This window comes from Stenella coeruleoalba (genome assembly GCF_951394435.1).
Source record: "Stenella coeruleoalba genome assembly, chromosome: 3".
Lineage (NCBI taxonomy): Eukaryota > Metazoa > Chordata > Mammalia > Artiodactyla > Delphinidae > Stenella > Stenella coeruleoalba.
This window is the reverse complement of record NC_137148.1, coordinates 83151770-83166062: the sequence shown is the minus strand read 5'-3', so window position 1 is coordinate 83166062 and position 14293 is coordinate 83151770. Positions and strand designations below refer to the sequence as shown.

General features: G+C 33.2%; 1 protein-coding gene across 4 annotated transcripts in view; it reads left to right on the top strand.

Moving 5' to 3' along the window:
* Window positions 1-13575, top strand: part of GIN1 (gypsy retrotransposon integrase 1) — a 28594-nt gene extending 15019 nt beyond the window's left edge. For all 4 annotated transcript variants that reach the window (XM_079915307.1, XM_079915305.1, XM_079915306.1 and 1 more), the window contains 4 exons: window positions 4751-4942; window positions 5038-5214; window positions 5694-5979; window positions 12894-13575. In XM_079915307.1, coding sequence (XP_079771433.1) covers window positions 4751-4942; window positions 5038-5214; window positions 5694-5979; window positions 12894-13168 — 930 coding nt within the window. In that variant the 3' untranslated portion in view covers window positions 13169-13575. The remainder of the gene's footprint in view (window positions 1-4750; window positions 4943-5037; window positions 5215-5693; window positions 5980-12893) is intronic.
* The last annotated feature ends 718 nt before the right edge of the window (window positions 13576-14293 follow it).

Below are 14293 nucleotides of genomic sequence, written 5' to 3'. Positions count from 1 at the left end.
TTAACAGCATAGATAACAATTTTCTAGTTATTTCTATAATATGATTTTAGAATTACTGCACACCAAAATTGTTTTCAGGTAAATTAAAAATTTTGTTTTTTTTAATTGAAACAAAAAAATACAATTGACTTTTTTTTTTTTTCAATCTCTAGAGACTGAGTTAACTTTCCAAGCTTAGGGAATAGTGGCATAAATTTAAATGGAAAAATCACCAACTTTGGCTGTTTAAAAATTAGAAATTTATATGTGGTAAAATCACCAAAATGTACAGGCCAAGAAATAGGCCAAAAAAATAAAGCACATTCATGCAGGAAAGGGCTAATGCCTTTATTATAAAAGATTCAAACAAATTAAAAAATTTAGTCAATGGCAGAAATGTAATTCACAAGAGGGAATAAAAATAATAAATATGGAAAAATGTTCAAACCCAATAGTAATGAGTAATGTAAATTAAGACTTTTTTAAATTTTTTGTTTATCTAAATCAAGAAAAATAGTAGTAATACCAAAAATACCAAATAGACTACAGATAAAATAATATAGCCTTACATTACAGGTAGTATAGCAACTTGAAACTAACTCTTGTAAAGCAGTCTGCCAAAGGTCCAGTAAGAGCCATATATATATATATATATCTTGGTGAACGATCCTATTTCTAAGAATTCTAAGGCGATTATCCAAAGTATAGAAAAATAGCTCTTTTACGATATTATTTACCACAATGCTATGTATATTAACGAGAAACAGGAAATGACCTAAATATCCAAATAAAGGAAGTGTTTCAGAAAAACGTCAAGCCCCATGATGAAATATTTTGTAGTCATTAAAAATGTTTACAAGAAAAGGAAATAACATGGACACTGATTAAAACATGTTCAGTTAAAACTCTGGGTAAAAGATTTTATTACATACATTATGTATACATATTTTACACAGATAACTATGTAAAAAATAGATGTAAAGAAACTAAAATAAAAATTTATATGGTTAACCATGGAGTTTTTAAGAGTAATGAGATTATAGGTTTTTTCCCTTAACTTTTCAGTTTATATGTTATCATTATGTTGTTTTTATAACTATTAGTGATTAAAATATACATAATCATCTGTTGTTTTGTGATATAAATTACTACTGCTTAGCAATAACTAGTTCTCCTAGCCTTCCAAACATAGACGACTGTCCTAGCCTCTTTCAGGTGGGCAAGCCCAAGTAACACATCTGGGCAAAGAAGTTGAATGGATGAATGTGTGCCCCTTTCAGCCTGAGGTATTGAAAACTTCATCCTCAATTCTTCCTTCTCCCAGTCTTATTCTGTCTCTGGAGAATTAACTGCATATTTCAGATATTACCCTAAAGGGTAGTGGATTTTCTCTCATCCAGGATTTCTGAGGCACCTAGGTGCTTTGGAGAGACACCCTGACCTACAGCTGACCTTGTCTGAGCAAGTAGTAAAATTTTTGAGTTAAACCACTGAGCCTTGAATGTGTTTTGTAACTGCAGTATAATTGCCTACCTTGACTGACATAGCAGTGGTCTGCAAAATGAGGTGTGCAAGACAATCTAGTTTGTAGGATGACAATATTAGAACTTTTGTTTATAATTTTTATCTAATAAGAAAGAAATGAAGCTTTTACTAATAATATATAGAGATTCATAATAGCATCCTGAGTCAACAAAGCAGATGATTGTGTGTCGCACATGGTACGGGAAGGTATCTTGGGAAAAAAGTGAGAATCTGCAACATGTGGGAGTCCATAGTGGTTCCCTCACTCATTCTTTTGCTTTAGCAGCAGTAATTAAATTTATGGATATTGTCCAGTTTTTGCCAAACTACCCTTCATAGAATAACTAGGTGGCTTAATTTTCTTGCAGTGAAACAAGATCATACGAATAATGCAATCACCTTTCAACCACAGGAAAATGATAGAGCTGACACAAGTAACTTCTAGTACTAGCTCTTTCACAGATACATTAACGATATAAAAATAAATGTGGACTAATCAGATCTGATAGGAAATTGGCCACCAAAACTCAAAATTATCAAGAAATCTATTTGAAATAGTCTTACTTTTACCTTTATTAATGAAAAGCCTCATCCTAAATGCATATAGTACTTCAAGATACTAGGTAATGACAATATGAAACCATTATGAATCACCAGCAGTCTTTCCAGTCATGTTTAAAGTCATATGATGTATACATTATTGGTACTATGTATAAAATAGACAGCTGATGGGAACATACTGTGTAGCACAGGGAACTCTACCTAATGTACTGTGATAACCTATATGGGAGGGAAGTCCAATAGAGAGGGGATATCTGTATGTGTATGGCTGATTCATTTTGTTGTGCAGTGGAGGCTAACACAACATTGTAAAGCAACCATACTCCAATAAAAATTAATTTTAAAAATAAAAAAATAGTCATATGATAATCCAAGACTTTGAAAATTTTACCAAAAGTAACAATAAATGTTTATAAGCCTCTTTTATGAGGTTTAACAAAAAAAATAAAAATCACATGTGATTAAGAAAATTTGTTCTTTTTGCTGTGATTTATACGGCTTAAATATTATACAGCAGGCATAATCGTGACAAAATAAAATGGGTTTTTTTGTCAGCATATACTGACATAGGAAACACTGCTAAAGTATTGAAATAAGATTTAGAACATTATACACAATGTGGGAGGTTTATTATAAAGTTGATGAAAGTACAGATGTTTCTAACATATCTCAGCTTAGAGCATTTGAGTATTTGCTAAATTGTTTCAATAAAATACACAAAGACCTTTTTATAAACCTGTGAAGAAAAGAGAATTAACATTTGTAAAGGAAAAATTATTTCTTTAATTTTAAAAATGTGTCTTATGGAAAACTAAAATTGTGACCACTAATGGAATGTCTGGTTTGATGGGGAGAAAAAAAGGCTCTTGGGTTAAGGATATCTAGGTAGCATCTCACAAATGGATTCACTGGATCAGTTCTAGGCAACCTCTTCAAGTTGAAGCCTTTTCCAAAAGTCAGTCATTTTTAAAACCATTAATTATGACCTCAGATTGAGGCTGACCCAAATAATACCTATTTTCTGGGATTTCTTTTAGATTACTTTTGATTTAAAAGGAGGTGGCCTAACATATATACAGTGGAATATTACTCAGCCATAAAAAGAAACAAAATTGAGTTATCTGTAGTGAGGTGGATGGACCTAGAGTCTCTCATACAGAGTGGAGTCAGAAAGAAAAACATACCGTATGCTAACACATATATATGGAATCTAAAAACAAAATGGTTATGAAGAACCTAGGGAAAGGACAGGAATAATGACACTGATGTAGAGAATGGACTTGAGGTCACGGGGAGGGGGAAGGGTAAGCTGGGACGAAGTGAGAGAGTGGCACAGACTAATATATACTACCAAATGTGAAATAGATAGCTAGTGGGAAGCAGCCACAAAGCACAGGGAGATCAGCTCGGGGCTTTGTGACCACCTAGAGGGGTGGGATAGGGAGGGTGAGAGGGAGACGCAAGAGGGAGATGTGGGGATATATGTATATGTATAGCTGATTCACTTTGTTATAAAGCAGAAACTAACACACCATTGTAAAGCAGTTATACTCCAGTAAAGATGTTAAAAAAAAAAAGGCGGCCTTCGTTAGTACATATATTAGGTAGGAATTGTATTCCACTGTGAGTAACAGAGAACCCTTCTCTTCCCTCCAATATATAAACTCCAATAGGAGTTTATTTTATACTTAGGGAAAAGAAAGCCAGCCTCTCCAGGGTTGGAAGGGTAACTCTGAATGTCATTGGGAACCCATGCTTCTAGCATTCTGTTCCACCATCTTTGAGATGTGACTCTCAATCTTATGCTTACAATATGGCATGCCACAAATTCTACATTTCTGGCAGAAAGAAGGGGGAGGTTAATGGGCAAAAAAAGCTAGAACTAGCTGAGTCTGCCCAACAACTTTCACTTAAATCTTTTTGGCCAGAACTATATCACTACCCCACTACTATATCACTACTATCTGACTACCCCAATGAAAAATAATAAGAAAAAATAGTTTGAGGTGTAAATAAGGTAGGAAAAATAAGTTAACAGGCTTATTCTTATAAGTTTTCTAAACTCATTTTGACTTATTAGGCCCTGCCCATAATAAATATAACAACAAAAATAATAGTAACATTAAGAGTTATAAAGTGCTTACTACTTGCCAAGCACTGTTTTAAGTGCCTTATAAACATTTATTCATTTAATCCTCAAGAGAGTCGTGGGTAGGATTTTCCTCATTTTACAGATGAAGAAACTGAGTACACAGAGGTTTGGTGATTTGGCCAAGGTCATGTAGCTGTCAAGTGGATTATGTTAACTGTGTTTGAGAAACTGTCTACTGAATTAAAATGTTATCTGAACTCAGAGTTAGTGTTAAATTCTGTTCTTCCATTTCCTTGCTGTATGTGTGTGTCTGGCAAGGCACTTAACCTCCCAGAGCTTCAGCTGCTTATCTTTAAAATGGAGTTAATATCTCATAAGATTTTTGTCATGTATAATGACTGTAATGTAAAGCATCAGCACATAGTAAGGACTCAATAAATGGTAGTTACTCTTTTAAACAAAATATGTATGTTTTCATAAAGACTGGCTATGGTCAAGGAAAAGGCAAGATTCAAATTCTTTTGCAACCTTTCAATCCAGGGAAAAATAAAATACAGATTTTAAAATCAGCTTTGTTTTTTATATGTTTTTCAGATCAATGTAGAACTGTGTGAATTGTTTGGTACAAAGCAAATTGTAATTTCTCATGCCTCCCAAACTATTAATCCAACTGTAAGTACACCTAGCACAATCAAAACATTTCTTTCCAAACACTGTGCTGACTACCCAAACAACTGGGATGATCACCTAGCAGCTGTTTCGTTTGCCTTCAATGTTACTCACTCGGTATGTACCTTTTTATAATCTGTACTTGTGAATTATGACTATTTCTTGGCTACATAAATGTTTTATTACAAATTGTTGTTTATTTTTCTTAATAGGAACCTACGAAAAATACACCGTATTTTCAAATGTTTAATAGAAATCTTTACATGCCTGAGACTTCAGATATTCTTCGTGAAGTGGATGGTAATAATACAAGTATGTTTGCCAGAATTCTAGGTGCAATTAAAGAAGCTGATAAAGTAATGGAGAATAAGACAACTTCAGCGGGCCAGGTGATTCTATCTAATAGAAAAAAACTCTATAATCTAAAAATCTATAAAGTGATTTTTTTTTAAATTTCATCATACACTCACATACCTATGATATACCCTAAAACCAATTTTTTTCCATTGAATTCTGCATGTTTTGATTAAACAGTATGTTTATTAGCTATGAAATTCTGAGAGACATTACCAGGAAAACTATGTGTTTTGGAATCAAGGTAGAGCTGAATTCAAATCCCTGGTTTTGCTTTCTAGTTGTTTAACTTGGGCATGTTACTTTATCTCATATTACTTTATTTTCTTTATAAAGTTGAGGTAATAATACTGACTTTGAAATATTGTTTTAAAAAATTAAGTGGGATTCTTGCCTAGCTTTCAGTAGCATCTCAATAAGTAATCTTTTTATTATAATATTATCTGTATATACCTTCAAGAAACTCTAGCTCTTTCATCCCTTTGTTCTTTTTTTTTTGTTTTTACACTTGCAGATGGAGAACAACAGTTTTGATGAACTAAATAAAAGCAAAATCATTGTTAAAAAGAAACCAAAGCAATTAAATCCATTTCAACTAAAAGTGGGTCATGAAGTTTTAAGACAAAGGAAAAACTGGTGGAAAGATGGTCGTTTCCAATCTGAATGGGTTGGTCCTTGTGTCATAGACTATATTACAGAAAATGGATGTGCTGTTCTGAGAGACAACACTGGGACAAGACTTAAAAGACCCATTAAAATGTCTCACCTCAAGCCCTATGTAAGAGAATCCAGTGAACAAGGTAAATATCTGTCACTTCTCTACATTTTTACTTTCTTTGAATGAAGAGAGAAGTTAAAAATACAAGAAATCTCACCCGCCTCGCACCCCTCCTTTGGTTAGTTTTTCTTTTCCCTTCTCATTTTTATAAAATTTTGTACAGTATTGGAGCCCAGGTAGTCTTTTTTATAAGCATGTGTCTTCTGGAACTGTCAGGTTTGTAAGAGATTTTATCTTGATTTCTAGTGTTATTTTCACACACTTTCCCACAGTTCATGTGGGAGACACTGAATGTGTTTCACAGAAGGAAGAATTATATCTTCATTATTTTCACTTTCAGAATATTTTGTCACTTTTAGCATGAAATGATAGTAACTAAGATAAATAATGCCAAAAACAAACATACTCTCTAGAATTCTGTTGTGAGATAAATATATTAGGGGACATTTTAAAATGTGATTAATTTTTAATGTTGCATCTTAGTCACAGTCATGGTGGATGCAGGGGAGGGTGAGAGTGGGAGATACTCAGAATGCTATAAAGTGCCATTATAAGAAGAGGTAAATAGCACACTGGACAAGGTAATACTTGCCTCAAAATGTGATTACGAATAGTCAAGATATCCTGATCTTCTCTAACCCTTTCTTTCATAGACTGGAGCTAAATGACATGGCTTTCAGATTAAGTCCCACTTTATGTCCTATTTTATGTGCTCCTTAGAGTTTCTTTGGAGTGGATAACTTAGAGGGAGTGAATTGGTACCTTAGCTAGTTAATTTTGTTTATTCTATAAAGAAAGATAAAGCATCAGTATTATTTGAATCTGAGTAGCAGTTAAGGAAGATACAATTTAGTACAATTTTAAACAATATAAACAACTGAGGTATTTAACAAGCTTAAGTAAATAATAATTACAAAAATGATGATAATAGATAACCCTCTTTCTTAGGATATGAAGCCCTTGGGGCTGCTTTGTAATAGCTCAACTCTGTTTCTGATCTGGGTCACAACTCTCATGTTAAAAGCTCTGAGTACCTTCCTTTCTGCTTATGGCAGAACCAGTTGCTCTAGTAGCAAACTTAGCTTGGACTGTTCCAATTCAGAAAGCTCACAGTACCTTCATTCTCGTTGTTAGAAGATAAGCACATTTATTCCTTGTGCCTCCTCTTAGTTCTAAGCTGCCCTTTATGATTTCTCCTTTCTGCAAGTTAAGTAGGGACAAAAGATTATACAGGTGCATGTTGTCCTTTCTTCTTCTTTTGATTTTCCCTTTAATCTTTGGTGTTCAGGACTTGCTCCCTTCTAATGTGTTAACCTTCCTTAATTAATACAAAATTTCTGCTTAAAATGTTGCTGTATCAGGATCTGTTTCAACATTTTGCAATTTGCTCTTGCTGGAGAATTTCTTAAGGAGACCTAACATTTTGCTACTGCTGAATATTTCAGAATCCAATTGAATAGAACAATTTCTAAACAGAGGCAGTACAATTATTGCCTCATGCTTGAATTCTCTGCAGATTATTCTTCCAGTAATACAAAGGAAATTGCAGTATTAGTACTAGTGTATACATATAAGGAACCTGAGATTAATGGGTAAAGTTGTTTTTTCTTATTAATCAAAGGAAGTACTAATCTAGCTATCCTAGAGCCTGGTTCTTGTTTACTCTTTGGTCCGTTTTTGTCTGTTTTTCTTATTTGTAGAAAATTCAAAATAAATGTGATTTCTATCACATATTTTCCTGAAAATCTTCACCTCAAAAGCTGATTTTAAAGAGTCTTTGAATTTAAACTGAATTTAAACCAAACAAAATGTCTTTGAATAGTCATCCCATTCTTTTGACATAAATTTGAATAAGGTATAGCCAAAAGAACTATGAATTTGTCTGCATTGTTTCTCTTACCAGCATTGAGATTTCATAGCTGTATTAAAGTTCACTGTACAAAGCAGATATGCTTCCATTGCGAACTTATCCATTCTTATCTAGAACATAATGTTGAGGGAGCACATTCAGTACTAGGTTGACATTGCTATTTTAAGTAGGCCTATTTGCCTTTTTGTCTAGTTCAGTGCCAGGCACCTTTTCAAGACTAAGTATTTTAACAAGAAATTTTTTGACATACCATAGTGTCTCTTCATAATCGTAATGTTTCCCTTTGAAAGGAAAAATGTTATTGACCCATTATTCTGTCTGACATAGATTTTGAGTAGTTTTGTTCTGAGTGGGAATTATTGTGATCAGTTTGTGTCTGCCTCCCCTAAAGGCTTTGGTATGATTGCCCTTCACAATTTGTGAAATGGTTTTTATTCTTTTATAAGTTTCCTATTGCTGCCGTAACAATTTACCACAAATTTAGTGGCTTAGAACAACACAAGTTTATTATCTTACAGTTCTATACTTAGAAATCCAGTGTAGGTCTCGTTGGGCTAAAATTGAGGCATTGGCAGGGCTGTGTTCCTTTCTGGAGGCTCAAGAAGATGGTGTTTCTGTGCATTTTCCACCTTCTAGAGGCTGTTCCCATTGCTTGGCTGTGGTCCTCTTCCTCTATCTTAAAAACCAGCAGTGGGGGTAGAGTTCTTCTCACATTTATTACATCACTCCATCCTCCTATTCTTCCTTCCCCTTCCACATTTAAGGACTCTTATACTTGGGCCCATCCTGATAATCCAGGATAATCTCCCTGTTTCTCCCTGTTGGTTGGTTAGCAACCATAATTCTATCACTACCCTAAGTCTCCTTTGCCATGTAAGGTAACGTAATCACAAGTTTCATGAATTAGTACATGGCTATCTTTAGGGGTCCGTTATTCTGCCTACCACAATTATGGTCTACATTCGCAAAACAAAATAAAGCTTAGTCCCTATATTAGTATCAAGCCCATGAGCTTGACTTTATTATTAATACACAGTCATCAGTTGGTATCCACAGGGGATCAGTTCCAGGAGCCCTGTGGATACCAAAATCCGCTCATGCTCAGGTCCCTTACATAAAATGGCATAGTACAGTACCCCCAACCTTTATCCCCTACCCCACCCGCACATCCATGGATACGAACCCTGGGATATGGAGAGCCAACTGTAGTTTTAGCAAAGCAGCTCCCTTTGACCTCTAATTATGTAATCTCAAAATTAAAAGTCATTCAGTTCTCTGTGTTAGTATTGGTTATCTATTATGACAATTATGTGTTATGTATCAAATTGTAGTTATTTGTTATTTTATCATAAGAAAAGATCAACTAGTATGGCAATACATTTGTAATAGTTTTAGGATATCAGGCCATGTATAGGATTAGTTAAGACACCTCACTTCACAATAAGAAAATTAATTATTCTGAAACCTTATACTTTCTTTCTATTTGAAAAAATAAATTAATCCAATCACTCAGACTTTTCTGAGGCTTTGGTTTTAACTTATTTTTCTCCCTAGGGAAATTTTAATACTCTTAATCTCATTTTTTTTCTCCTTAAAACTAAATAAGAAAAAGTGTGTCAAAACTGCTGATAACACCTTCCTGAAATGTCTTGAAAATACCTCTGCTTCTAAGAAACTAAAGACTTAAGTATTCAGTCCAGTCAAAACCGAAATAATGCTTTCATCAAACATGTCATAATAGTAACTAAATAAATAGAATGAGAAAATTAAAATAATTAAATTCTATCGTGTAATGTGACTGAGTAGAAAAGTCCTTTAATACGGTTTTGTTTGTTTATTTCTCTGTCTTTTTATCTTGGGTGCAAAAACTTATCTTGTTCTTTTCTGTATCCCTAACCCAGGACTGTTCTAGATCAGTACTGTCCAATGGATATGTAATGCAAAAACTATGTAATATAAAATTTAAAATTTTCTAGTAGCCATGTTTAAAAAGTAGGTGAAAAAAATTTTAATAATATATTTTATAGTTACCCAGTATATTTAAGATAGCATTATTTATTATCTATCTAAGATAGATTATTTCAACATGTATGTAAGGCCTCAAAAATCTCTTTCTGGTAAGTCTTTGGTAATCTTTTTCGAAGTTAAAGAGCATTTCTCTTGGGTCCACTAGATTTAGAACATAGTAGGAATTGAAACATATTTGACCTTTATGAATGAATGAGAATTTTGTTTTTTCCTACACAAAGAAGGCTTGAAATCTCCAGAGTAGTTTTCAATTGCATATAGAGTGATTTGTGTAGAATTTGCTGAGTATAATCTTTATTCTCTACAGTTTTATCACACTAAGTTACTTTAAAGTTTATTTAAAAGAAAGTGTGTGTGTGTGTGTGTGTATGTATATTCAGATATATATTGGTTACTTTCATATAGAAGCTGTCCTCTTACAAACAGGTGAGGTTGGTAAAGTCCATTTGTTTCTAAGTCTACTGTAATTAGGAGGTGCTTACGCTCAAGGTCTTTGAATGCATTTGCAGGAAATCAAAGTGATAACTTCTAAGAGCTTTACATCTATCCATAGTTTCCCTGTTGATACATGTTTACTGGACATATTTTACTACAATAGAACCGCTTTCTGTATGCAAAAAAATTTTTGAGACAGAAAGCTTCCTTCATCAAAGATCTCTGCAAAGATCCAATTTGGAAATACTTTAAATGCTATATTGTAGCTGCTGTCACTAATACATTGCAGCAGTGTACCCTGAACTTATGAAATTCTTCATGGCTTATTAGAAAAATTTCATCAGCAACATTTTTACCATATCTAACCTTTTTAAGTTCTCTTTTAAATTACAACCTATCTTTCTCTAGTATTAACAAGCTAATAGCAGACTTTGATGTTGAAGCTCTAGCAACACATTCTAAAAGTGTTTCAATTTCACTGATCATTTTTTCTTCTTTCCTGCTACTCTTGGGCATAGCACTTCTCATGGGTTGCATGATTTTTGTATCTTTCAGACTGGTTCTCTTGTTCAGCAATACATCCCCTACTAACATACAAAAATCATTTTCTTATCACCTTCAATTACCCATACTTTTATTTCCATCATAAGTATGTATATCTTCTTAACAGCCTTTTCAATCTAATTACTACTTTTGCATTAATAAGAATTGGTGGGGTTAAACTTAGAAAGCCTCTCAAAACTAAAATACCAACTACACTTTGCCTAATGAAGAAGTAAATGGGCAAAACTAAATGTCCATACAAGCCCAAGTCTACTTATGCCATTGTTGGGAGAGAGCATAGCTTTATTTGATCTTTTTTTTAATATTCTTTTTTTTAAGTTTATTTATTTGTTTGTTTATTTATTTTGGCTGCGTTGGGTCTTCGTTGCTGTGTGAGGGCTTTCTTTTAGTTGCGGCGAGCGGGGCCTACTCTGTTGCAGTGCGCGGGCTTCTCATTGTGGTGGCTTCTCTTGTTGTGGAGCATGGGCTCTAGGCACGCGTAGTTGTGGCTCACAGGCTCTAGAGTGCAGCCTCAGTAGTTATGGCACACGGGCTTAGTTGCTCTGCGGCATGTGGGATGTTCCCGGACCAGGGCTCGAACCCATGTCCCCTGCATTGGCAGGCAGATTCTTAACCACTGCGCCACCAGGGAAGTCCTGTTTGATCTTTTGATGTTTGTAAATTTAAAGTTCATAAATGTGTAACTTATAGGGTTGGAATAGATTCAGTTAGCTTTTCACATATTAGTATGAGGATGGGTAGGGTGGAATAATGTTCTGGGATATATTACCAAATTTATCTGCTCTGAGAAACTTTCATTGATCTCTAATCTAAATGGATAATTAATGTTCCTTTTGCTATTTATTGGACTTAAAATTTGAGGATTCTTTAAGGTATTAAAATCTTTAAGAGAATCTGTTAATGTTTTGGGAGAAAATCCAGAAAGAGAAGGCAGGGGTCCAGGAAGTTAATCAGCGGCGGTGGAATAGTTCTTTGTTGTAATGAATTAAAATATTATGTAGGGAGAAATTCTTTTATATAATTAACCTTTATTTATAAAGATGATGCTACTTTGCCATGTGTTTTTCATATTAAGCATTTTTTTCCTGATAGTGATGATAAATTTGCTCAAAATAGAATGAAATGCTGACAGGGAAGATTCCTCGTCTCATTTTAGTATGGATTTAGCTACACCTTTTTAAGAGGTCATGAGCATTTTAATATTAAATTAGACTTAAGTAAGCTAAGCTTTTTAATCTAATTCGTTGTAGCCTGCCTACTTTCACATTCCTATTATATAAGCCTGATTCTAGGAACTTAATCTGCATTTTAGTTTATCATTTCATATTGTGACAATTTAATATTATTGCCCTGATATGGATTCTATAAAGACCAGAGAATTATCTAAAGTTGTAAATGTAAGTATTTAACAATTCCATTTGTTAAAATATCTTTCGAGATGTTAATTCACCCAGAAATGCTTTGCAGAAGTATATTAAGAATATCATCAATATCAAAAATATAGTTTTATAACTTTCGTTTTTAATCTATACCATGATTCTCAGCCCCTCACCCACACCTACCACCCACTCCACCCACACCTACCAAACACAGGTCAAGAGAATACTCTGTAATGGCCAAATGGGAAAAGAATCCAAAAAAGAGTGGATATATGTGTATGTATAACAGATTCACTTTGCTGTATACCTGAAACTAACACAACATTGTAAATCAACTATACCCCAATAAAATTTTTTTTTAAATCCTGTAAAAAAAAAAAATCCCTTTATATTATTCCTTTTTTTTTTAATTGGAAAAAAAAAGTTTGGCTCTTTTAAAGTCCTTGATCTTTCCTGAATTCTGTATGTATGCACTGTCAAATTCATATGTCATTTTATTCATTCTTTGACATATTTATTTAGGAGATACGAGAACCCACCAGAAATTAATCTTGATAGTTAATTTGTATTACTTGGAATTTTGTTCCTCATTTAACATTATTTAATTTTAAAGTGGTTTAATTATAATTCTAAAAGGCAAACTTATGTTTCTTCTTTCAGACAGTCTTTATCTCTTACAAGGTTCAGTAGTGGCAGATCATGACTACATTGGAATGCCTGAAATTTCAGTTGGAGCATACCAAGCAAATATTCTGGTAGAAGATGCGACTATTGGAGTAGTCGACAATGAATTACTGACATCAAGCAAGGATCGTGAACTGTTAGAATATAGAAATGCCAAAATCTCTCCCTTGATAGAAGATCATAGTACTCTTGAAAAGCAGACTTTTAGTCTCTTGGACTCTTCAAACCAAGTCCTTGAGTACTTAAGTTAGTGAACACCAAAATTCATTTAAAGTGCTTGTTTAGAAAGTATATCTCCTTGAATCTTGTTATCTTTTCCATTCAAAAAGGTTATTTAGAAAAAGTATCTTGACAAACTCTTAATGACTAAATCCTGAAGATTTATTTTATAACTATTTATTTATCTAAAGTTGTGCCTCATTTGAATGTCAGTGCATATATATATATATATATATATATATATATATATATATATATATATATGCAAAGGAAGTATATTACATAGATGTCATTTTTTCTTCTAAAAAGAGAACAGGCAAAGCATGCTTGCTTCTTAGGAAGTAAACTAAATTCTAGCTCAAAACTTTGTTTGATATTGGTACCATGTTTTCAGTTTTAATTTTTTTTTTAATATTCCCCCCTTTTAAAAAATGTTTGAACTACCTAGAATTGCATTAATAAATATTTATTAAATGTGATAAATGAAACCTCTTTCTGTGTCATTGGAACGTCTAAAAACAATATTGTAGGAAAAAATTTAGAGTTGTTTAATGGGCTCTTACAGTGTATTGGTAAGTTCACCTTGTTAGACAGGCTCAGGATTAGGATCTGAAACTATATATTGGTTTGAAAACATTTGTGCATTTCCATAGTATATATTAAAGTCAGAAGCATCCATTAATAAGATTTTTTCTTCAGCCTTAAGTAAATAATAATTATAAAATAACTGATATCAAAGATTTTAAACTATAATTTCTATGATAGTTATAACTTTGCTCAACAAATATTTGTTATAAAGCACTTTGAAGAATACTGTGGGAAAAATAAATGCTGTGTGTGCCTTGTCCCCAAGAGAGACATACAGTCCAGTAGGGAATATAGATCATATAAGCCATGTACAACAGTAGTTACAAGTTATGTGCTAAGTTCCATAAGAAAAGTACAAATAATATATTTAGGGAGGAAGAAAAGAAAGTTTATTTCTGGATAGGAAACTTAGGCTATTAATGGAAGAAGGATCTTTTGAGCTTGACCCTGAAGAATGAATAGGATTTGGTGAGAGGGTCCAAAAAATTAGAGGAAAACAAATGCACAGAGACAGAAAGTATTGTAATGATTTACAGAAAGGCAGGGCTTTTTGTTGTCTACATTGCCTC